The 24,308-nt window shown below is 40.8% G+C and overlaps 1 protein-coding gene across 8 annotated transcripts in view; it reads right to left on the minus strand.

The window, feature by feature from the left end:
* The window catches only part of LOC126298513 (uncharacterized), a 350,018-nt gene that overhangs the window by 174,341 nt on the left and 151,369 nt on the right, over window positions 1–24,308 (minus strand). For 6 of the 8 annotated variants that reach the window (XR_007552615.1, XM_049989865.1, XM_049989864.1 and 3 more), the window contains one exon: window positions 10,479–10,745. The exons of the other annotated variants lie outside the window; for them this stretch is intronic. Coding sequence is in view for 5 of the 6 variants with exons in the window: in XM_049989865.1 (XP_049845822.1) it covers window positions 10,479–10,745 (267 nt within the window). In the remaining variant the exon portion in view is untranslated. The remainder of the gene's footprint in view (window positions 1–10,478; window positions 10,746–24,308) is intronic. 8 annotated transcript variants of the gene reach the window in all.

Genomic DNA, 24,308 nt, shown 5'->3' on the forward strand with positions numbered 1-24,308 from the left:
CTCTCTCTCTCTTTCTCTCTCTCTCTCTCTCTCTCTCTAATTTTGCTATTTCATTTCATCATATTAATTCAACTCAGCTATCAGGATGTACTGTAATTTGTATTGTCAACTTGGCCTTGCTTTGTACTCTGGACTTGTATGAAATATCAGAACTATTTTTTGCATTTAAACATTTAGAACTCTGTGCATGTTGTTATTTGAGTGAGTAATTACAACATGAGTGACTACGAGGGCAACTGGACCTTCAACACGTGCTTCTTGCCAATGTTCACCGGCATGTCCTTCAAGGTGGTGCTTCAGAGTTTGCTGCTGCTGCTGCTGCTGCTGCTGCTGCAGCAGCAGCAGCAGCTGGAAAGCCAGTGGCATCTGGAACTGCAACAGCAGGAACACATCACAATGTTGGACAGGGCATTGACCAGACTACTGGCAAAGCCACAGTAACTACCAGCCTATCTGCCTCCTTATCCTGCCTATGATGAGTCCACGGAGGACTGGAAGGCATACGAAAAGTGTTTACGACAGCATTTCACCATCTTCAAGGTTAACAGACACCAATGTCTTTAAGGCGCTTTTTCTTTCACTGATTTTACCATCCATGTAACACTTGGTAGGAACGTTGGCCCTGCCTCAAGAACCCTCTTCCCTCTCACTTGACAAAATAGGTTGCTTCAGTCGTTTTATTATCACAGGCAGACTCAAGAGTTTTATTAATGCAGGAAACAACCTTCTCAACTGTATAGTGCTTGGCCTGCAGATTTGTAGGGTTTCATTTGGAAGTGTTTATTTTTGTTATCTCCCAACATAAGAAATCTTGCATTGATACTAGGGTACAGGATTTTATCATTACCCGGCTCCTGATAAGTAAGCCGCCAGCAAGTGTTACAGTTTGAAGATCCCTTTTTGGAAGAGGTCCTTTCTCTTGCTCAATCAATGTGGCAGGCTGTCAGCTGGGTTCTTGGGTGGACGTGGCCACTGTCGGCTTGGACGACAGCAGACATTCACATTCAGGCATGTCCTTGAAGACAGAAATTGTGGCAGTGCAGCTTGCCTGTAAACCACATGCTGCACAAACACATCCATGATGAGTTATTTCCCCACAAACCCCTTCTGTTGTGCCCCAACTGTTTAGTTCAACAGGACTGGCAGACTGTCCTAAGCACTGGTCTTCCTGCTATCACTGTCAGAAGAAAGGACACAATGAGGCGGTACGTCAATCACAGTCTGCTCACACCACACCCTCAGCCCCACAACCCTTGGACATTAATGTTGTTAGTCCTGCTTGAAACAACCTTGTGACAATTTCTAACAAGTTGTTCATCAATGAGCATATTAATGGAAAGCCGTTTCAGCTGCAAGTAGATAAGGGCTCTGCAGTGTCTGTTATTAATTATTATGCATCGCTCTTCCTCAGTGCACCACTGTTTTCTCCAGCTACATGTCTTCTTTTTAGTTGCAAAAGACAACAATCACCATTCTCTGACGATTTATAATGGGCACAGCATACAAGGCCATGGTCCATCAGTTAATTTATCTTGTGGTGGAAATGCTTTCATGGAAATCTTGTTTGACTTGGATGCTTTCACAGTGTTTGGGTTCACAGTGGGCAATTTAGTTAACCTGGTTTTTGACCAAGTACAGTATCAGGAACTTTGCAAGAGTTTTTCGGATGGTTTTTTGCCTGGGCTCAGCAGGGCTAAGTGTTTTACCCTTGAACTGAGAGAGAGGCCTTTTCTTTTTTTTTTTTTTTTTTTTTCAGGCAAGGCCAGTGCCACTGTTTCCTCGCAATCAATTGAATGATGGATGATCTTGACAGGTTTACAGCTTCGGAGGCGACTGAATTTATTTCATCCAGTCAATGGGCTACACCATTTGTAATTATCAAGAAACCGTCCAACAAGCACCATCTCTGTGGCAATTTTAAGGTGGTGATTACTGCCCAGTCTGTGATCAACATGTACTTCATCCAGTGCTCGAACGCATCGGTGACTTAACTGATAGAAGAACAGTATTTTACCAAGGTGGATTTATCAAAGGTATATCATCTGCAGTTTCCGCTTGACGAAGAATCTCAACAGCTGCTTGTTGTCAACATACCATATGGTTACTACAGGCATACACATTTGGCTTTTAGAGTACAAAGTGCACTGGCTCATTTTCAACATTTCTTGGAGCAATTCACACAAGTTGCTCCCTGTTGTATCAACTATCTGGACGATACTGTGGACACAGGCCAGTACATTGAGGAGCGCCTGCGGAATCTTCAAGTTCTGTTTCAAACAATGCAGGACACATGTCTCAAGTGCAGTTTGGATAAATCTGATGTCTTTCAACCCTCTATTGAAAATGTCAGACATTTCATTACCTGGCAAGGGGGATTTCACCAACACACAGTGACATCACTGCCACTGATGCTTTTCCATGACCCACTAAGCACAGGGAGCTCCAAGCTTCTCTATTCAAAGTTGCTTATTATCATAAAATCATCCCTCAAACAGTTACCATAGTGCATCCCCTTAAATGGTTACTGTAGGAAGATGTCTGGATGATTGCAGGTGACCAAACAAGCACAGCTTTGAAGGACAGTCTTCATTCGGCCATTTGCCTCAGTACTTTTCAGCCAGGTAAGCAGCTTGCCTAAGCAACTGATGCATGCCTGTTTGAGCTAGGGGCTGTGCTGGCCTATCACAACCATGACAATCTGGAGCAACCAACAGCATTTCCCCTGAAGACACTCAACATGGTGCAACAGAGTCATACTCAAATTGAGAAGGAGGTCCGTTTTTACATGGTGTGAAGTTTCATCTTGTCATAGGCCACAAGCCTTTAGTCTCTCTCTTTGGCCCCACCACACACCTGCTAGATAAGACGGCCCACAGACTGCAACAGTGGGCTCAATTCCTCAGCCATTATCATAATGGGATTCACTTCCGCCCGATGGCTCAGCCCTCCAATGCAGACACGCTCTATGTCTTCCTACTGGTCTAAACCCCAGCTCTGAACGGGACAAAATCCTTTGCTTTTATCTCAATGGGGAAGCTCAGAAGGAAGTGGATGGTTTTCATATTGCGAGCCCTCACATCATTCATGCTATAGCATGAATCCTGTTCTCTGCCACGTGAGGTAATGCATTGAGCAAGGGTGGCCTGGACAACCTGTGGCCTCAGCATCAGACCACATACGTAATTATTTTGAGCCACACCACAGACTGACTCTTGTTGATAGGATGATCTTGTCGATGAAGGAACATGCCATTCCACAGGATGTCATTCTGGTTCCCATCTGACAGGATGTCTTTTAGCTCTTACATCATGGCCATTGGGGGGCCTCTCAAACAAAGATTCTTGCTTGCCACTACATCTACTGGCCAGGTGTTGACAATGAAATTAAACATTTAATTGCTGTGTCCCCACATCAGCATCACTCACTGTGGTTATCACCCATGCAGCCACGGGAACAAGTCCATCTGAATTTCGAGGGCCCCTTGTTGGAAAAATTTGGATACTTGTGATTGATGCTTACTCTTGTTTCCCATTCACTGTCAACAACTGCCCTATGATGGTGGACTTTAATGCCTGTGCCTTTGCCCAGATCATCTCCATTTAAGGGCTTCATAGCACCCTGGTGGTGGACAATGGGCCACAGTTCATCTCTCATATGTTTCAAGACTTTTGTTCACAGCATGGCATCCACCAAGCCATTGTGCACACATTTCTCCTGCAGCCCAACAGGCAGGCAGAACACCTCATTCAGATCTTCAAGAAGCAGATGAAGTAGTATATCAGGGACACTCTGGAAGATGATGATGATGATTGATTCATGGGGCACTCAACTGTGTGGTCATCAGCACCCATATGAAGTCCCAGTTTCCACAGTCCAATTTTTTTCGCAGTCCAATCTAGCCACTGTCAGGAATGATGATGATGATGATGATGATGATGATGATGATGATGATGATAACACAAACACCCAGTCCCCGGGCACAGAAAGTCCTCAACCTGGCCGGTAATTGAACCGGGACCCCGTGATCCAGAGGTAGCAACACTAGCTGCTAGACCACGAGCTGCAAACACTTCAGAAGAAGAGGTGCTTACAAATTGTCTACGTTTTCACACATCTACTCCTATCAGCGAGAAAAGCCCAGAGGAGTTGCTGCATTGGCACCAATGGTGCATAGTACTGCTACTCCTGCTGCTCATCCCTCAACCTCTAGTGCACCTCCTTTGTTAGCATCCTCCATCTGGGCTCACCCTTTTGACTGCTGTGAGCACTGTATCCCAGCCGTTACGCACCGCGCATCTTCATGTTATGGACGAGTGACAGGCTGGTGCCCCACCATTACAACCAATTATGCCCATGGGTGGAGGAGTTGCCTCCCCACCACTGTGTTCACTTTCAAGCTGACCCACCTCTTGGAACCTTATTTTTCATACTCTCCTCCACCTTTCAAGGCATGTTATATTTCCTCAGTCTGGCCTCCTGCACTGACCTTGCCCTTGTCTGCAGCCCCTTCAGCTGCTGTCTATTCCAGCCACTCTCCCCCCCCCCCCTTCTCCCCACTGTATCATTGGGGGCCGGTGTCAGACCAGGTCCTGCCACAGGCAGAACTGTTGGGTGGACCACAGGAGCTGACCCAGCATGTTCCCTCTCTCGAGGAGCTGTATGTCCACATGTCTCACATGCCAGTGACATCTCCAGCTGCTGGCCTCACTTCATGGCATCTGCCCATGGGGAGCACATCAATGCCAGGTCCACTTCTGACCCAATGCTCTGGTTACCACAAACGGCAGCTTCTGTCCGTGGGAAGGACGGCTCTCTCCGAGGTCTAGGAGACAACAGACATTTTCTCCTCGCATACCACAAGGCAGCCTCTGATACAGGGGAGCATTGTTGGGTTACACCTACTCACCTTCATCCAACAAAAGGGCAAGCACACATCAGAAGACTGCACTGCCTAGGGTCCTGCACATGCCGCTGATGTCCAGCGCCACCTCGAGATACCTATCACCAAATTAACTTTGTATAACCCACGAGCAGAGTGATTTCTTTCTCCTTTCACTATTGTATTTCCTTAAAGCAACTCTTGGCTTGTATGGAATATAGGAACTGTGTTTGCATTAAATATTTGGAAATCTGTGTTATTATTTGTATGAGTAATTATAATACACAGCATCCCTCAATCATTTAAAGTAGATTTTGATATCAATTATGACACACACAGAGGAAGAAGGAACTATTCATATGGCAAAATGGCACTATCCACAATTGATGCCGAAGCAACTGTGGCACATAATGACAGGGGCAAATGACAGCTGTGAAGATGTGCACAGATAAAAAGATGTGCAACTATTGAGAAACTGACAGCAAGATGAACTAACTGGCTACTGACAGTGTCTCCTCAATGACCGTTTACTGAACTGCATATGGGACTCTGCAGTAGGCGCCTAATTCACGCACTCATGCTGGCTGCTGTTCATCAGCAATGAAGGCTGAAATTTGCATGCCAGTTCCACAATTACATGTCCACCGAGTAGCGACAGGTGGCCTTTTCAGATGAACCATGTTTTATGCTTCATCGGACAGTTGGCTATAGGCATGTACGAAGTGAAACATTTGAAAGCAAACACCCTGCAACCAGAAGAGAGTGTTATGGTCAGGAGAATGTTTCTGTGGCATTCCCTGAGTGATCTTGTCATTCTGGAAGGCACAATGGATCAACACAAGTGTGCATTTATCCTTGGGGAACATCTCCACCCCAATATGCAGTTTGTTTTTCCTCAGCACAATGGCATCTGCACTAACGTAATACTGGTGAAGTCCTTGGTAAGCAGCAGATGGTTTTAGAGACAAAATGTACATATCATCTGCTAATCCCACTAATGAATGTAAGGGAATAGCATAACATGATGGCACGAAATTACAAATAAGTCAATTTCATATTTTTCTTCTGCTAAGAAATTTATTAGTGGCAATTTTAGGAATATCCACATGAATCCAGTAATGCTTTAGTGCGAGCTATCAGTTGTAGAGTAATATATCCTGAAAAAAACAGCTGTCATATGGCGAGAAGGTTGTTTAAAGTTTCATCAGTGGAGAAACTCACATCCCAACTGCTTGACTTAGTAATCGCTCTGTAGTAGTGAAAGGCTGAAACATGACAGCTGGTAACAGCAATTCCTACAAAATATTCCACTAGTCTCCAAAGATTTGCAGTTGGCTAGAACTTTAACATACAAATTCAAATATGGCCAGCTGGCTGTAACACAGTGTACAGTTCACCTTGCTGATCAACAATTTCAGCAGCTTTCCCTAAGACATTGTTATTTCTGACTTCATGCATTAAATTTAAGCTTCCATTTTAATAAACATATATACAAGAACTTTTAACAGAGTTAACTGTAGTCTTTCCCCTTCACACTGGCCTATTCAAAATGCACTATACTCTGGGAGTCCAGTTACAAAACTGGCAGTTTTGTTAATTATGTTTGTGGTGTGTGTGTGTGTGTGTGTGTGTGTGTGTGTGTGTGTGTGTGTGTGTGTGTTAGCTTCTTGTCTTAGTTCATGAGAGTGGACAATCAGATCTGCAAACACTCTGGTGTCTTGACTTACACAATTGGATTAGAGAATGGCAGCTAAATCACTATGCAGTCTAAGAACATACACAGAGAAAATGTCTGCACACTGGTTTCAGCACCACATTGGTCAGCTGTCTTTCCTTTTATGTCACAGCAACTGCTTCAGTGTACCTGGTACGCCAGCAGCTCATCAGCCATTATGACTGACAAGCTCTGGCGTAGAACTGAAATGTATGTAATGATGTACCCATATCTGTTATTCAATCTCAATTCAATGTCAAGCCCAGTTAGAGGCACTGTTGCTCCCACAGGTGGCAGGTTTGTGCATTAAACTTTGCATTCTGTATACCAGCAAATCACCCCCAAAATGAATCATATATTTTTTCGTAATGTATTGTATGCACACACTATGAAAAAAATAATTATTTGGTATCCTTATTGGTGTTGCAAATATAATAGTGAAAAATGTATAATTTTTACAAATTTCATGAATCGTGAATTTTGTGTGCTTTATGATGGATTTCTTGTCCATTCAGGTGTATTATGCTGTCTTCAGAACCTCAGTTCTTAACTATATTAAATTTTGAAATGTGGGCTAGTGAACTGAAACTGCTTTAAATTATATTGCCCCTTTGTGGGTTTCAGGCAGAAAACATGAAATGGGTCTCTGTGCCTTACAACTATAAACATGTTGGTTTATTAACCCATGTACCAGGGAGCTATAACTAAAGTGCAGCTTCTCAGAGATCCAGCGTGGGGTGTAATCATCACATGGCAGCAAAGCTTGGTAGATTCACTAACGCATTAATGTTGAACTGATTTACACTATACAAAAAATTAGTTCCAATTTTGGTCACAAGGTGAAAATCTTTCATTGTGAATGAAAGAAAGACATATAGAAATGTTTCTATATGTAATGGATTAGGTAGAAAAGGTCAAACAAGTGAGAATGACATAATGTTGATTGCATTATTAACTGCCATTTACACAATATGTTCAATATGAGCACTGGAGATGTTGACATGATGCTGCATCTGTGAAACAACATGATCAATAGTTGTTCACAGCAGTTCCGGTGTAATCTAAGCAACAGGTTATTTCAGGTAGAGACTGAATGTGTCCCTGATAATTGTGTGCTTTTAGATATACCCAGAGCCAAAAGCCGCATGGAACCAGATCTGTTTATATTAGAGGTCACGCATTTAGATAACCTGGGACAAGTTCATGGAAGGTTGCATTAAGCAGATCTTTCACTGAGTGAGTGGCATCGGGTGTTACCCCTTCTTGCATGAAAACAATGGTTTCCATGTAGTTGCATTCTTCCAAGGCAGGAATCACATGCTGTACAAGGAGGTCTCAATAATGTGCAGACATCACGGTACTCCTGATACGTCCTCTGGATGTATTCTCTTCAAAAGAAGAACAGACCAAGAATAAAGGTACTTGTGAATCCACATCACACAATCACATACGGTAAGTGCGATGGCTCTTCATGCACAACACACAGTTTAACAGTACCCCAAAATTCTGAAGTTCAGTGTATTCTCTGCACCCTGTACTGTAAGATCTGCCTTGTCACTCCATAGAACACTGCCTAGCCACATATCATCAATGTTGATCCATGCCAGAAACTGAAGAGCAAATCCAGAACCTTGCTGTAGATCATGAGATATCATTTGCTGCACTGTCTGGATCTTGTAAGAGTGCTAGTGTTATATACACCATTTGAAACACGAACATCTGCTAGCATGAGTTTTTTAGAAGTAGATACCTTAGGGGTTGCGAAGCAACTCAAATCGCTTGATACGGGCAAGTCTTCAGGTCCAGATTGTATACCGATTAGGTTCCTTTCAGATTACGCTGATACTATAGCTCCCTACTTAGCACTCATATACAACCGCTCGGTCACCGATAGATCTGTACCTACAGATTGGAAAATTGCGCAGGTCGCACCAGTGTTCAAGAAGGGTAGTAGGAGTAATCCATTTAACTACAGACCTATATCATTGACGTCGGTTTGCAGTAGGGTTTTGGAGCATATACTATATTCAAACATTATGAATCACCTCGAAGGGAATGATCTATTGACACGTAATCAGCATGGCTTCAGAAAACATCGCTCTTGTGCAACGCAGCTAGCTCTTTATTCACACGAAGTAATGGCCGCTATCGACAGGGGATCTCAAGTTGATTCCATATTTCTAGATTTTCCGGAAAGCTTTTGGCACCGTTCCTCACAAGCGACTTCTAATCAAGCTGCGGAGCTATGGGGTATCATCTCAGTTGTGCGACTGGATTCGTGATTTCCTGTCAGGAAGGTCGCAGTTCGTAGTAATAGACGGCAAATCATCGAGTAAAACTGAAGTAATATCAGGTGTTCCCCAGGGAAGCGTCCTGGGACCTCTGCTGTTCCTGATCTATATAAATGACCTGGGTGACAATCTGAGCAGTTCTCTTAGACTGTTCGCAGATGATGCTGTAATTTACCGTCTAGTAAGGTCATCCGAAGACCAGTATCAATTGCAAAGCGATTTAGAAAAGATTGCTGTATGGTGTGTCAGGTGGCACTTGACGCTAAATAACGAAAAGTGAGAGATGATCCACATGAGTTCCAAAAGAAATCCGTTGGAATTCGATTACTCGATAAATAGTACAATTCTCAAGGCTGTCAATTCAACTAAGTACCTGGGTGTTAAAATTACGAACAACTTCAGTTGGAAGGACCACATAGATAATATTGTCGGGAAGGCGAGCCAAAGGTTGCGTTTCATTGGCAGGACACTTAGAAGATGCAACAAGTCCACTAAAGAGACAGCTTACACTACACTCGTTCGTCCTCTGTTAGAATATTGCTGCGCGGTGTGGGATCCTTACCAGGTGGGATTGACGGAGGACATCGAAAGGGTGCAAAAAAGGGCAGCTCGTTTTATATTATCACGTTATAGGGGAGAGAGTGTGGTAGATATGATACACGAGTTGGGATGGAAGTCATTACAGCATAGATGTTTTTCGTCGCGGCGAGACCTTTTTACGAAATTTCAGTCACCAACTTTCTCTTCCGAATGCGAAAATATTTTGTTGAGCCCAACCTACATAGGTAGGAATGATCATCAAAATAAAATAAGAGAAATCAGAGCTCGAACAGAAAGGTTTAGGTGTTCATTTTTCGCGCTCGCTGTTCGGGAGTGGAATAGCAGAGAGATAGTATGATTGTGGTTCGATGAACCCTCTGCCAAGCACTTAAATGTGAATTGCAGAGTAGTCATGTAGATGTAGATGTAGATGTAGAAATTTTCTGTACTGTTGACCATGGGATGGGCAATTCTCATGACACTGCACCAGCACTAGCACTGCCAGGGGCACATACTACTTGGTGAGTTACAGCAACAATTACCTCATCAATAATTTCCACCAGGATAGAATGCCCTTCACTTCCAGGTGCCATGCCAAGCTTACATGTGTTTTCAAATTTATCATCATCATCATCATCATCTCTAAACGGCATTGGGTCTCTCCTCAGACCTTTCAGTTGGCAATATTTTTTTTTTCCAGCATAAATCAGTTCCGCACTAACGCATTAGCATATCTCTCAAGTTTCACTGCCATATAATAATTACAGCCCATATAGGATCTCTGTGAGTAGCTGTGCTTTAATTATAACAACACAGTAGATAAATCACATAGCTAAAGTTCTGTAAGACAGGTAGGCATGGGAACATGGAATGGTATGAATATATGCACCTGATTATGTGGATTGAAACCTCGAAAATTGAAGTAAAAAATTTAATTAATGCTATGAAAAGTGGTTGTTAATTTTTTAGTTATAGAAAACTAGCATGCACAAATGATTATTAACTACAGTGCTCATGTTTCGAAATATTTGTTTGGATTTGCTGTTTAGCTAACCTGTGTACAGAAAATACCACATCCAGGGCAACACATGTGCCTCAACAGCCGCTGCTTGTGTACTTCGCACAAAAGAACAAAGGGGCAGCGGACTCCAGCACGTCTCAGGCAAACATTCTTCACTTGAACGACTTCTGCACATCCAATCAGGTGTTCATCAAGTGCATCCATTGCTTGACAATACATTACAGAAGTCTTCTGTGACTGTATTGCCGCATACAGTGATGTTGACTTTTGACAGTAACATAGAATTCCATCAGCTGTTCCCTACAAATTGACATAACAAAGTAATATCTGTAGTAAAGAAAAGAAGCAGTAAGAATTGTTTTGTTACACATCACATAAACTTAGACACACAAACACGAAAATTGTTATAATTTGAATAGGGAAGTCTTGCAGATCTTATCAAACACTATCACTATGTGTATTATTTACTACGGCATTTCCATATAATAATCTGGTCAGACATATTAAATCACCTGTTCGCAACAGATATCTCAAAGTATTTTATAATGCAATAGGAGTTTAAAAACTGAAGGTTCTTTGCCAACTACCTGACAACATAATGTGTAAAACGTACTTGGAAAATCTGAACTACAGAAAATGTGATAAGGGAAAGTTCCAGTGGAATGTAAATAATCGAAGGTGTAATGTTAGGATTTGTTGACTGACTGACAGGCATTTAAAAAAAGACCGAAAATGTTGCTTAATTTTCAGATAAAGCTCCTCTTCAGGAGGTAGGATGGTTGGAGTGAAGGGTGGCAATGACTGGGAAGGAGAAGCAGCAAGTGTAAGGGATATGAATATGGTACCAGTGAACTCACTATGGTACAGGCAGATGGAGTTGCATGTGGGGATAGACAAGATGAAGAAGGCAGTGTAGAATGAGTGTTGTGAGGACATGGAGAGAAGGGAGGGAGTTGGTGTGGGATATATCTAATGGAATCTGAAACCAGGGGGATTGAGCAAACAACAGATGCGTCACAAAGACAATTACCATCTACGCAATTCAGAGAAATTGGTATTGTGAGGAGGATTGAGATGGCATGGGTTGTGAAGCAGCCACTGAAATCAGGCTGTTCGAGCTCAGCAGATAATTCTGCCACTGGATCGTCAACTCTGCTCTTGCCCATGTTACACACTAAGTAAAAATCATAGCAGAGCAGGTATATGGCATAATTGCTTTCTTCCTAAGGTAACTCTGCCTCCAACGGGAGCACAGAGCAAGGTGTTTGTGAATGTAATGTGTGCAGTAACTCCAGATGAGAAGTGAATAGACAGTGAAAAACTAGTTTTGCAATTTACCACATCTATGAGTAATTATACACTTGTATGTCTGTTAACCTTTTATTTATTTGGAATTGCTGTGTTACACTAATATCAATATAAAATAACCTTGTGGATGGATAGACTACCAACCAAATAAATAACATTTATTTTCTCACCATGTTGGAACTCCAATAATTCTACAAATGCTGCACCGATTCCAAAGCATAATGTGTGAATGTTAAAAGCTACCATAACTTCACTGGCCCAACATACCTTTATTATGAAGTGCAAACAGAAACATCTTGCTCATTTTATCTCTGCTAATTTCAAGTCCTTAACTGAATGCATCTGCACTTTGGTTGATCAACACCAACAACTCACGCGAACTTCCATCCATGGTCCACATTAAACCTGTAGTTGTCCCACTTGCATAACCTGTTATTCCTGTCTCTACTGCTATCACATAGCAGCACATTAATGTACACTTGTCTGTGGCCTCACAGCTAAAAGGCACTTTTTTGCCCATCACCTCTCCAATTATGAGCTCACCATTTTCCTTGTTACTCTAATAAAACTCATTTTGATTAAAAAAAAATTTTCCCTTTGTAGAGGCAAATTTATGAACACACAAGAAGCACAAGCATATGAACCACAAAGGTATTTGAACATTTTCATCATCAGTATTGAGGGTCTTGAGGGCAAAGGTGGTTTATCCTATATAATGTGCTACAGATGCTACAAGTCTCATGTTTTCAAATGTTTCACACTCAACTGTCAAATTGCATGATTTTCAGGGGAAAATTAAATGTTAGTAACTCTGAACTGAAAATAATATTACTCTTGAGGTTACATACACGATGATGCAGTTGTTTAAAGCACTGGAAATAATGGATCTCTAATACAAAAACTCATGGTGCTGACAAACATTTGAAGAATACATTAATCATTATCCTATATCATTAAATCAAATGTTACATATTACACACAGCTCAATAGTGAAACAGTCAGACAACCATAACTCTCTCCAATCTGAAAGTTATTAGTTTGTTTCAATGTTAGTGGTAATCTAGATCATTTAGTGTTATTTTTGTGATACATTATCTTTTTCTATCATGTTTCAACACATTTATGTAAAGTTTTCATTCCTGTTTTAGTGTTTAACCCATTCAAATATACCAATGTGTCACTAGATGTCACACTGTTAAGTTTCCAGCTTCCATCAGTAAATCAGGTTTTCTACCAGATGTATCATGATGATCTGCTGAATGACAATCCAATGGAGTGTGTCAAAAAAAATATGTTCTACCCTGTAGATCTAAACTTTGTAAGCTCAAAGTAAGAGAGAGAGATTATACTTTTTAAGATATTCTGTAATAATTAATAATCAATTTGGAGATGGTCTGAAGAAGTCAGTGCCTGCAACAACCGTCGGTTCTGCTTGCCAGCAATTCAAGCAATGGTGAAAGCCTGGGATAGCGCTTACTCCTATGACATAGTGAAAACTTGAGAAATACCTTTTTTTTCATTTTTTTATTTCATGTCCATCTTCCTTCATTTCTAGACTACTTGTCACTTACCATAAGCCATGTTCCTTTGCATTAACACTAGGCTGAAATAATTATCTTCACATTATGTTTTTCCTTCTGGTAGAAGAAGTAATGTTGTGTAAGCCAACCAAGGTGCCATGTGCATGAAAGAATCACAAAGTAACAAAAAAGAAACGAACTCTCCACTAAGCCTAAGAAGTTAATGAAACCTGACTGCCTTGAAAAATTACTACTTTGAAAGCTAATATTTCTCATTCTTCTCAAAAGCTAAAATTCTTCTCAAAAGCTAAAATAAACTAAAATTATAATTACAACCTTATTTGAGACTGAGAAGCACCACCCTCCTGGAGACCAATAGCCTCCCAACGAAGATTGAAATCATCTTAAAAACTGGGATCTTCTTGGAAACTGGAATCACCTTAGCAACCAACTATTTTGAAAGCTAATATCTTCTTAGTGACTAAGAATCTTTAAACATAAAATAATCTAGTAAACTAATAAAAGGCTTCATTAACTGTTAACTACAGGGAGTCCTTAAAATTATAAAAACTGTATGTGTAAATGAGGCCTGATTATGGTGGAGACTGTGCAATCTTGAAGAAATTCTGGAATGTTTTTCCATATTCCTGACCAAGCTTATCTTTAACTGTCAGCTGTCACTGATGGAGGTAAAAGAGCCATTCTCTCATGTCCACATACTTTGCACATAAAATATAGGCCAGAAAATGCCTGAGAATCCATTAATGACTGTTGCTTTTCGTTGTAGAAAGACATCTTCAAAACACTATGAAAAGCAATATCTATGGATACGGTGTTTAGCACAGTAGTGAAAATGAGGGCCAGGTTTTTCTTCATTTAACTGCAGATCAGACATTGTTCTTTGCAGATAAATAAGTGTGACACACAATTATAGGGCACTTGTTGCAAGATGACAATGTGGACAAATGAATTTCGAAGCTCTTCTACTACATAATTTCTGAATCTGTTACCAAATAGTAATCACTATGTACATCCCATGATAATGTGGTTAAAGGTACATTACTCCAACCATTCTGCGAATTTCTCACTGGGTGTTTGATTTCCTGGACGTGTGGCAGAAAAGCAGTCACTTCCAGGCAGATATGCTTTCGTTCAGTTATGCAATACAATCACTGGGTAATGAGGTCACTGAGACTCTCACACATCAACTATCTTGCTTGTAGCCCTGGAAAATATTCTGAATGTCTGTGAAGTCTTACAAGCTGTTAACTGTGAAACTTGCATAATCTCCATATGTTTGGACAACTGTCTCAACCCAGCGAAAGGAAAGAGCCAGTAAGGTGGTGTGGATTTTCATTTGCAGCAGCTTCATTGCTAAAGTGTGTAAATAAAATGATGGATAGCAATAATTTCTGTTGCAGCACTCATCAAATGGCAATATATCGCACAAGAGAATCGTTTACCTTCATCCAGGAATAGGTTGTTTGGCTATCTAAAATGTCAACAAAAGACTAGAAAAAAAACATGGTGTTCATAGTCATTGTTACATGTGTGTGTTCAATTCTTTGAGATTTGTTCTCAAAGTTTAAATAGTCAACTTCTATGGTGACCTGTCATACAGAAATCATGTGAGCATGGTATCTGTAGCCAGACAGAATATCTAGCACTGATCAACCTGCAACTGTACTTGCTTAGTTAGGCTATAGGATATGAGATTTGACATTTCCGAACATCTCATTCAGTAGGTTTATGTAGATATTTAAGTTCATATTTAGAAGTGTGACTAGTCATATAAATTTCTTATACTGACAGAATGTGTGCACTAGGTATCAAGACAGCACAATACCCATCGTGGGTAAATTTTATCTTGTTAGAAGATCGGTAAAAATTTCACTAAGTCCTTTTCTCAAAGTTTCCTATACAGCTCCACCAGTATCCCATCCATACAAGGTGACTTGGGGGTCTGTGCTGACCTTATCATTTACTACTGTGCTGGAGAATACTTCCTTTTCGTTTTGATTCTGCTACACTAATACTGTGTTCTCTCTCTCCTCCACCTGCTATCATTCATTTATTTTATGCAGTGTGAGTCCACATAAAGAAAATGAGGGATTGAATATGACTGAAAATGAATAAGTGATTGTATTGGTTAAAAGCAGTCTTGGTTGCAATAAGCACTGGTGTGCTGTATTCCACATATGGACTGGAAGAATTTCTATGAATAAGTGAATTTCTGTCTTTGTCCCCTAAATGTTATTTGCTCATCCTAAAAGGATTTTATTATTACATCTTTTGCTTGTATGTATTCCTTTGTCATATGACAGATTAACACTAGGTGCTAAAATTTGATCCCTTGATCAAGTAGCAATTGGAGCTGACAATGTTTGCCTTATATGATATCACGGTTTGGTATTTCTTACACTTGCCATTTTAGCATCTCTTACATTTGTCTTAACATTACAAAATAAAAATCCCCAGTGCTTTTAATCCAGCCAGCTACAACTTTCGCACATTTTTGATAAGTGCGTAATTTTGGGCTTTGCTTGAAGAAGCCACATGCAATGCCAGTGCAACAGAACATCAATTTTTACTTGTATATCCTTTGGGATATCATAGTTAAGGCATTAAGGACCATACACCCAGAATACCTTTTTATTCCAGTGGTAATGACACGTTTTTTTTTTTAATTTGTCTAAGAAATAGTTAACAGCTTATCATCTGAGTTGATACTATAATTTTCCAATTAAAAGTCATTATCATAAGAATGATACCAAGACTTGTTAAAAATATGGCTTTAAAATTTTATGTTTTAATCTCACGAAGGGATTTCAGGTAATGGCAGCAGAATATCATGTTATGGCTACTACTTCATGAAAGTGCTGAGACAACCCATCTCAAACTGGAAATGTGCAGAACTTGACATACTGCCATGAGCTGTACTGCATGCAATGTGAAGTAGCAGTTGGAGTCACTGGCTGGTGTGTTGCAGGTCACTAGTTCACATCCAACTACCAGCAACAATTTGTTATTTAGTATTTATCATTTCTGGAAGGTTCTCCAAATTTTTTAAGTTTGTAATGTTTGCATATTCTGGAATATTTTGTGTTTGTACAAATAGCAGCACTCTCCACCCAGGAGTTCAGTTCTGTTTTGTCTGTGCACAGTGTGCAGTGCTATGAACTGTTCTTCCTTGCTGATCCTGCTTTCGGATTTGGACTATTTTGGTTACAACATGTCATTGTTTCGTGCAGATGTCAGGTACTTTAAAACATCTACAGCACCGTGTCTCCAATTAGGCAAAGTAAAAGTTGTCGCCTCAAGGAACAGGAACCACAATACAAACAGTTCATCATTCCCAAAGTCCGTATATTCAGGAAATCAATAGATTCCAAAATAGCAGCAAGTTGACTGGACATCAGTCATACATCAGTGTTTATACAGGGACACTGGTCAGAACCCAATGAAATAACATAGGATTCAACCAAGTCACCAAATACAACAGGAAGGGTGACGATGTGTTTGGTAAATGCATACTTTTACTCTGATCTCACAGCCCAGCAGTGGTTTGAGAACAATGAGGAGAAGCCCAATAACTGGGACAAATTCTAGGCTGAATTGCAGAAAGCACGTGGTGACAATCAGCAGCAAGTCCACTTAGCAGAAAAGCAATTTAGGAACAGGGCTTAATATCACTGCGAAACAACACAGGCTTATGTAAAAGAATGTTCTGGCCTTAGGCCACACTGCGACTCCAGATATAACAGAAGCCGACAAAATCTTGCACTTAATGAACAGAATCATAGAAGAGGTGTACCAAGCTCTTCTGATAAAGGATGTCACAACAACTGAGGAACTCGTCATGTGGTTCCAGTGCATCAAGGTAATGCAACAGAAAAGAGCTGGTCAAAAGAAGTATGACCAACTCCTGAATGTTATCCCTGTGGAATAACACCGTGACCCACCTGTCTCCTATGCCAGGTCTACAGCAGTTTATGGAAGCTGCAATTGTAGGACCAAGTAAGAAAGAAATCACAATCACAAATGTTGATCCCATATGTCACGAGGTAATGAAGAATGTCGAAGAGCTGTATCCATCTTTACACCAATCTCTACCACCAGTCAAAGACACAGGGAAGAATGAACTCTGCCATTTTGGACTTACGCCACAGCCATCAAATGACAACCCAGAATTTGATCAACACAGGTGCAATAAACTCCCAACCAAATGTAACGACCCACAGAAGAGCAGACATCTGGAGAACGGAAGACAATGTCCAGTATGTTTCCACTATGGACACCAATGACATACTGTAAACCACTCCAGAAAAAGAAGACGAGTGTTCGCCAACTAAGAAGCCACAACACATCAATCGTCACAACAGTTCTACTCAAGCCAGCCAACTGCGAAACACTCTAGTTGAACTGTGGGATGAATCCCTTTGCCGTACTCTGGATGAGATCGCTTATCTACATGCTATAGCAGTTCCCCAATGCCATACAGGGGCAGCAGCTGCTCACCTAACCATCAAATTCAGAATAACTAAGTGAGGTAACCGTCTATGAAAGTGAGGCTGCCACAGACAGAAATCTTCCATAGATGACAGACACATGGTATCTCAAAAGAAAGTTTATATTTGATGTGTCAAAATAAAATAGAGGTTGAAGTCTGTCAACAAAATCTTTATTTAATATTGAAATCTACAGTTTAGAAATTTACTTCCTAAAAATAATGTCATTTAAATGCAATCCAACATGCCTAAGACACTCGTTTAGGCAAGGAACAAAATTTTGCATGGTGGCTTGGCATGTAGACACTGGGATGGCTGCCACTTAGCTAGGGATATTTTCTTTCTATTGCTCCAGAGAAGTCAGGTTCCTGGTATACACTTTAGATTTGACATATCCCCACAAGGAAAAAATCCATGGGGCTCAAATCTGGACTGCATGACGGCCAATTTATATCACCCCTCCTGGAGATCAATTTTCTGGGGAAAATTTCATTACCTTGCAGTAAAAACACATTGAACCTAAGTGCTGGGGCTTCGTCTTGCTAAAACAATGTTCTTTGGTTATAACCAGCAAAGTTTTGCAATTCAGACATTACAAAGCCATAATCACATGGTGTTCTGAATTCACAGTAACTCATAACCACTCTTGCCCTCAAAAAAAAAAGTGCGGGCCAACTATTTCTCGAGCTGACATAGCAGCCCATACAGAAACTTTTAGCAAATGAAGGGATTTCTTGTGCTTCTGTTTAGGATTTGTTGCACTTCAGTAGTGGCAATTTTACATATTGATATGACTGTTAAGGTGAAAATGAGCCTCATCAGAAAACTAGATGATAAATGTAGGGCACTCAGTCGCAACATTCACAAACTGCAGCCTATGTCAGGCATCCTAAGACTTTAATTCTTGTTCGAACTGGATTTTGTAAGGGTGCAGTTTAAGATATTTTTGCAGAATTTGGTCCATCAACAACCTATGCCCATTTAAAGAACTTGCATGCTTATGAACGGAGAGGTTAGGATTGTCACGAACGGATCGATTTACACTCTCCATTAATTTGTTCATTCTTGATGACCTTGGTCCCCCATATTTCAGTTAGGCCAGTGTTGAACCAATCCCCTCAGATGTTTTGATCCATGTTCAAATAAGGGGACTACTTGGAGTATCATTTACATTAAGCAGTTCACGATCACTGCAAAATTTCTCGATGCTACAGTCACTGAATCAATGTTTCATGAAATTCTTACAAAAAGAATGCAAAGTTCGCTCTGAAGAATAAATCCATATTGGCAGAATTCCTAAAAGCCAAGCAAGTGATGAATGTACCTCTCAGTCCCATTCATTTGTTACACATGTGCAGGCAGCTCTTTAAATATAAACTTTCGTTTGAGACACCCTATACAACAAAGACTGTGCAAGGGAGTTCTCTGTGGTTGAAGACATCGGTATCCCACCATTATCAGCGAGACGAGTTCCGGTAATCAATCTGGATGCTCAGTTAAACTGTGAAACTTTCGTCAATTGCAAAAAGGTACTCAGAACTCACAAAAGAAATCTACATGCTGCAAAGATCATAAGCATTGCAGATGGTCAAAGAGAAATTTGGTTCGCCATGAACCACGGACTTTGCCGATGGTGGGGAGGCTTGCGTGCCTCAGCGATACAGATGGCCATACCGTAGGTGCAACCACAACGGAGGGGTATCTGCTGAGAGGCCAGACAAATGTGTGGTTCCTGAAGAGGGGCAGCAGCCTTTTCAGTAGCTGCAGGGGCAACAGTCTGGATGATTGACTGATCTGGCCTTGTAACATTAACCAAAACGGTCTTGGTGTGCTGGTACTGCCAACGGCTGAAAGCAAGGGGACTACAGCCGTAATTTTTCCCGAGGGCATGCAGCTTTACTGTATGATTAAATGATGATGTCATCCTCTTGGGTAAAATATTCCGGAGGTAAAATAGTCCCCCATTCGGATCTCCGGGTGGGGACTACGCAAGAGGGCGTCGTTATCAGGAGAAAGAAAACTGGCGTTCTATGGATCGGAGCGTGGAATATCAGATCATTTAATCGGGCAGGTAGGTTAGAAAATTTAAAAACGGAAATGGATATGTTAAAGTTAGATATGGCGGAAATTAGTGAAGTTCGGTGGCGGGAGGAACAAGACTCTTGATCAGGTGAATACAGGGTTATAAATACAAAATCAAATACGGTTAATGCAGGAGTAGGTTTAATAATGAATAAAAAAATAGGAGTGCGCGTAAGCTACTACAAACGCATTATTGTGGTCAAGATAGACACAAAACCCACACCTACTACAGAAGTACAAGTTTATATGCCAACTAGCTATGCAGATGACGAAGAAATTGAAGAAATGTACGATGAAATAAAAGAAATTATTCAGATAGTGAAGGGAGACGAAAATTTAATAGTAATGGGTGACTGGAATTCGAGTGTAGGGAAAGGGAGAGAAGTAAACATAGTAGGTGAATATGGATTGGGGGAAGAAATGAAACAGGAAGCCGTCTGGTAGAATTTTGCACAGACCATAACTTAATCATAGCTAATACTTGGTTCAAGAATCATAAAAGAAGATTGTATACATGGAAGAGTCCTGGAGATACTAAAAGGTATCAGATAGATTATATAATGGTAAGACAGAGATTTAGGAATCAGGTTTTAAATTGTAAGACATTTCCAGGGGCAGATGTGGACTCTGACCACAATCTGTTGGTTATGAACTGTAGATTAAAACTGAAGAAACTACAAACAGGTGCTAATTTAAGGAGATGGGACCTGGGTAAACAGAAAGAACCAGAGGTTGTAGAGAGTTTCAGGAAGAGCATAAGGGAACAATTGACAGGAATGGAGGAAGGAAATACAGTAGAAAAAGAATGGGTAGCTCTGAGGGATGAAGTAGTGAAGGCAGCAGAAGATCAAGTAGGTAAAAAGACGAGGGCTAATAGAAATCCGTGGGTAACAGAAAGAAATATTGAATTTAATTGATGAAAGGAGAAAATATAAAAATGCAGTAAATGAAGCAGGCAAAAAGGAATACAAACGTCTCAAAAATGAGATCGACAGGAAGTGCAAAATGGCTAAGCAGGGATGGCTAGAGGACAAATGTAAGGATGTAGAGGCTAATCTCACTAGGGATAAGACAGATACTGCCTACAGGAAAATTAAAGAGACCTTTGGAGAAAAGAGAGCCACTTGTATGAATATCAAGAGCTCAGATGGAAACCCAGTTCTAAGCAAAGAAGGGAAGGCGGAAAGGTGGAAGGAGTATATAGAGGGTTTATACAAGGGCGATGTATTTGAGGACAATAATATGGAAATGGAAGAGGATGCAGATGAAGACGAAATGGTAGATAAGATACGGCGTGAAGAGTTTGACAGAGCACTGAAAGGCCTGAATCGAAACAAGGCCCCGGGAGTAGACAACTACTGACAGCCTTGGGAGAGCGAGGCCTAACAAAACTCTACCATCTAGTGAGCAAGATGTATGAGACAGGCAAAATACCCTCAGACTACAAGAAGAATATAATAATTCCAAACCCAAAGAAAGCAGGTGTTGACAGATGTGAAAATTACTGAACTATCAGTTTAATAAGTCACAGCAGCAAAATACTAACGCGAATTCTTTACAGACGAATGGAAAAAATGGTAGACGGGGACCTTGGGGAAGATCAGTTTGGATTCCGCAGAAATGTTGGAACACGTGAGGCAATACTAACCTTACAACTTATCTTAGTAGAAAGATTAAGAAAAGGCAAACCTACGTTTCTAGCATTTGTAGACTTAGAGAAAGCTTTTGACAATGTTGACTGGAATACTCTTACAAATTCTTAAGATGGCAGGGTAAAATACAGGGAGCGTAAGGATATTTACAATTTGTACAGAAACCAGATGGCAGTTATAAGAGTCAAGGGGCATGAAAGGGAAGCAGTGGTTAGGAAGGGAGTGAAACAGGGTTGTAGCCTCTCCTCGATGTTATTCTATCTGTATATTGAGCAAGCAGTAACGGAAACAAAAGAAAAATTCAGAGTAGGTATTAAAATTCATGGAGAAGAAATAAAAACTTTGAGGTTCGCCGATGACATTGTAATTCTGTCAGAGACAGCAAAGGACTTGGAAGAGCAGTTGAACGGAATGGGCAGTGTCTTGAAAGGAGGATATAAGATGAACATCAACAAAAGCAAAACGAGGATAATGGAATGTAGTCAAATTAAATCGGGTGATGGTGAGGGAATTAGATTAGGAAATGAGACACTTAAAGTAGTAAAGGAGTTTTGCTATTTAGGAAGTAAAATAACTGATGATGGTCGAAGTAGAGAGGATATAAAATGTAGACTGGCAATGGCAAGGAAAGCGTTTCTGAAGAAGAGAAATTTGTTAACATCGAATATAGATTTAAGTGTCAGGAAGTCATTTCTGGAAGTATTTGTATGGAGTGTAGCCATGTATGGAAGTGAAACATGGATGATAAATAGTTTGGACAAGAAGAGAATAGAAGCTTTCGAAATGTGGTGCTACAGAAGAATGCTGAAGATTAGATGGGTAGATCACATAACTAATGAGGAGGTACTGAATAGGATTGGGGAGAAGAGGAGTTTGTGGCACAACTTGACTAGAAGAATGGATCGGTTGGTAGGACATGTTTTGAGGCATCGAGGGATTAAGAAGGTTGTAGGTTGCAGTACGTACTGGGAGATGAAGAAGCTTGCACAGGATAGAGTAGCATGGAGAGCTGCATCAAACCAGTCTCAGGACTGAAGACCACAACAACAACAACAACAACAACAACAAGTTTGATTAGTAGCCATAACTTACCCCTAACTGTATGTGTGTACAGCCAAACCAGCACAGGAAGGGCAGCTTAGTGTCGTCAACTAAGAATCATGCTCCATTATCACTACAGACAATGCAGTGGACGAAATTACTCTTGAATTGCCAATAGAATCTGGCCTGAGTGAGGAACAATATAGGCGAGTATTAGCCATTCTATGTCAATTTTCAGGTGCTTTCCTATCTGGAGTGGAGAAAAGATAGGTCAAGTAGCCGATGGTAAAACACCATATCAACACTGGCAATCACCCACAAATTAGTCAGTGTTCATAGAGGGTACCATCACTGAATGATGGATAAACCAGGAGGAAGTGCAGAAAATGCTACAATAGGAAATCATTGATCCTTCAGAAAGCCCTTGGTGCTCTCCTGTGGCCCCTGTGAAGGAGGAGGGTGGCACACAGTGTTCGTGTGTTGACTACCGCCAACTGAACAAAATCATTGAATAAGGTGACTACCGCCAATTGAACAAAATCATTAAATAAGATGTCTACCTTGTTAGTAGCAAAGTAGTTCTCAAATATGTACATGCGGAGAGCCTACTGGGAAATCAAGAGTGATGTGGCTAACAGGAACAAAGACTACCTTCCCTAATTATGCCGTTTAGCCTATGTAAAACTTCAGTCATTTTTTAATGTAAAACGCCAATCTGCTTCGACACCTTAAATGGCCGATGTGTCTTTGTTATCTGGATAACAGTGTTGTTTTCTCGAAGATAATTGAAGCCACCTTGTTGTATGTTCAGACTGCAGGCCTCCAACTGAATCTGGGGGAAGTGCCTCTTCATCACCCAACAAATAAAAATCCTGGGGCACCTAGTTCATGGCAATGAAATCCGTCCTAATCACGAGAATAGTCACAGATTTTCTGACTCCATGGCACAGTCATGATGCAAGAACTTTTCTCAAAATGTGCTCATAATACCAGTGATTCATAAAGGACTTCTGTACCAAGGAATGTCCCTTGCAATAACTACTGCCAGGGAGACATCAGTTTCCCTGGAGCAATGTGCAAGAAAGATCTGTCCTTGTCCTTATGGAGGCACTTACATCTTCTCCAGCCCTAGCATTGTATGATGAGAATGCCAACACCAAAGTTCACACCAACGCTGGCAGTTATGGGATACACACAGTTCTAATGCGAGGTCTGGAAGGCAATGAAAATGTGACATCTTTTCCTTCCGGAGTACTCCCCAAGTGCAAGACTGACAGGTATTTATCTGACAAACCATGTCCATTTGTGTTTGTGGAACAATGTTTGCTATGACAAAAATGTAGGCTGCACCAACCTTAATCTGTTATTCCGTATCTCCTGTCACACTGTCTGTCACTAAAAGGTAACTGTCCCTTTCACCAGTGAAGTAATAGCACTCAAGACAGAATGGGGTAGTACATTACTTTCATCGTGTGTGTCCCTTAAAGCCATGTCATCTTTGTCATTTCCCAGGATGCTCACATGACTCAGTACCTAACATAATGATACTTCCTTCCCTTGATGTAATGTGTGATGTGTTTCCTATATGTTTTAACCAGCTGGTCTGCTGGTTACGTTTGCTGAATGGTCTGTATGGCACTTAGAAAATCAGAGCAAACCAGAAGGATATTCTATTAATACCACTTCATATGCTCCAGAACCTTTAGTGTTGCAAAGATTTCTGCATCAAAGACTGTAAATTTGTCTAGAAGT

The sequence above is a fragment of the Schistocerca gregaria genome, chromosome X, assembly GCF_023897955.1.
Source record: "Schistocerca gregaria isolate iqSchGreg1 chromosome X, iqSchGreg1.2, whole genome shotgun sequence".
Lineage (NCBI taxonomy): Eukaryota > Metazoa > Arthropoda > Insecta > Orthoptera > Acrididae > Schistocerca > Schistocerca gregaria.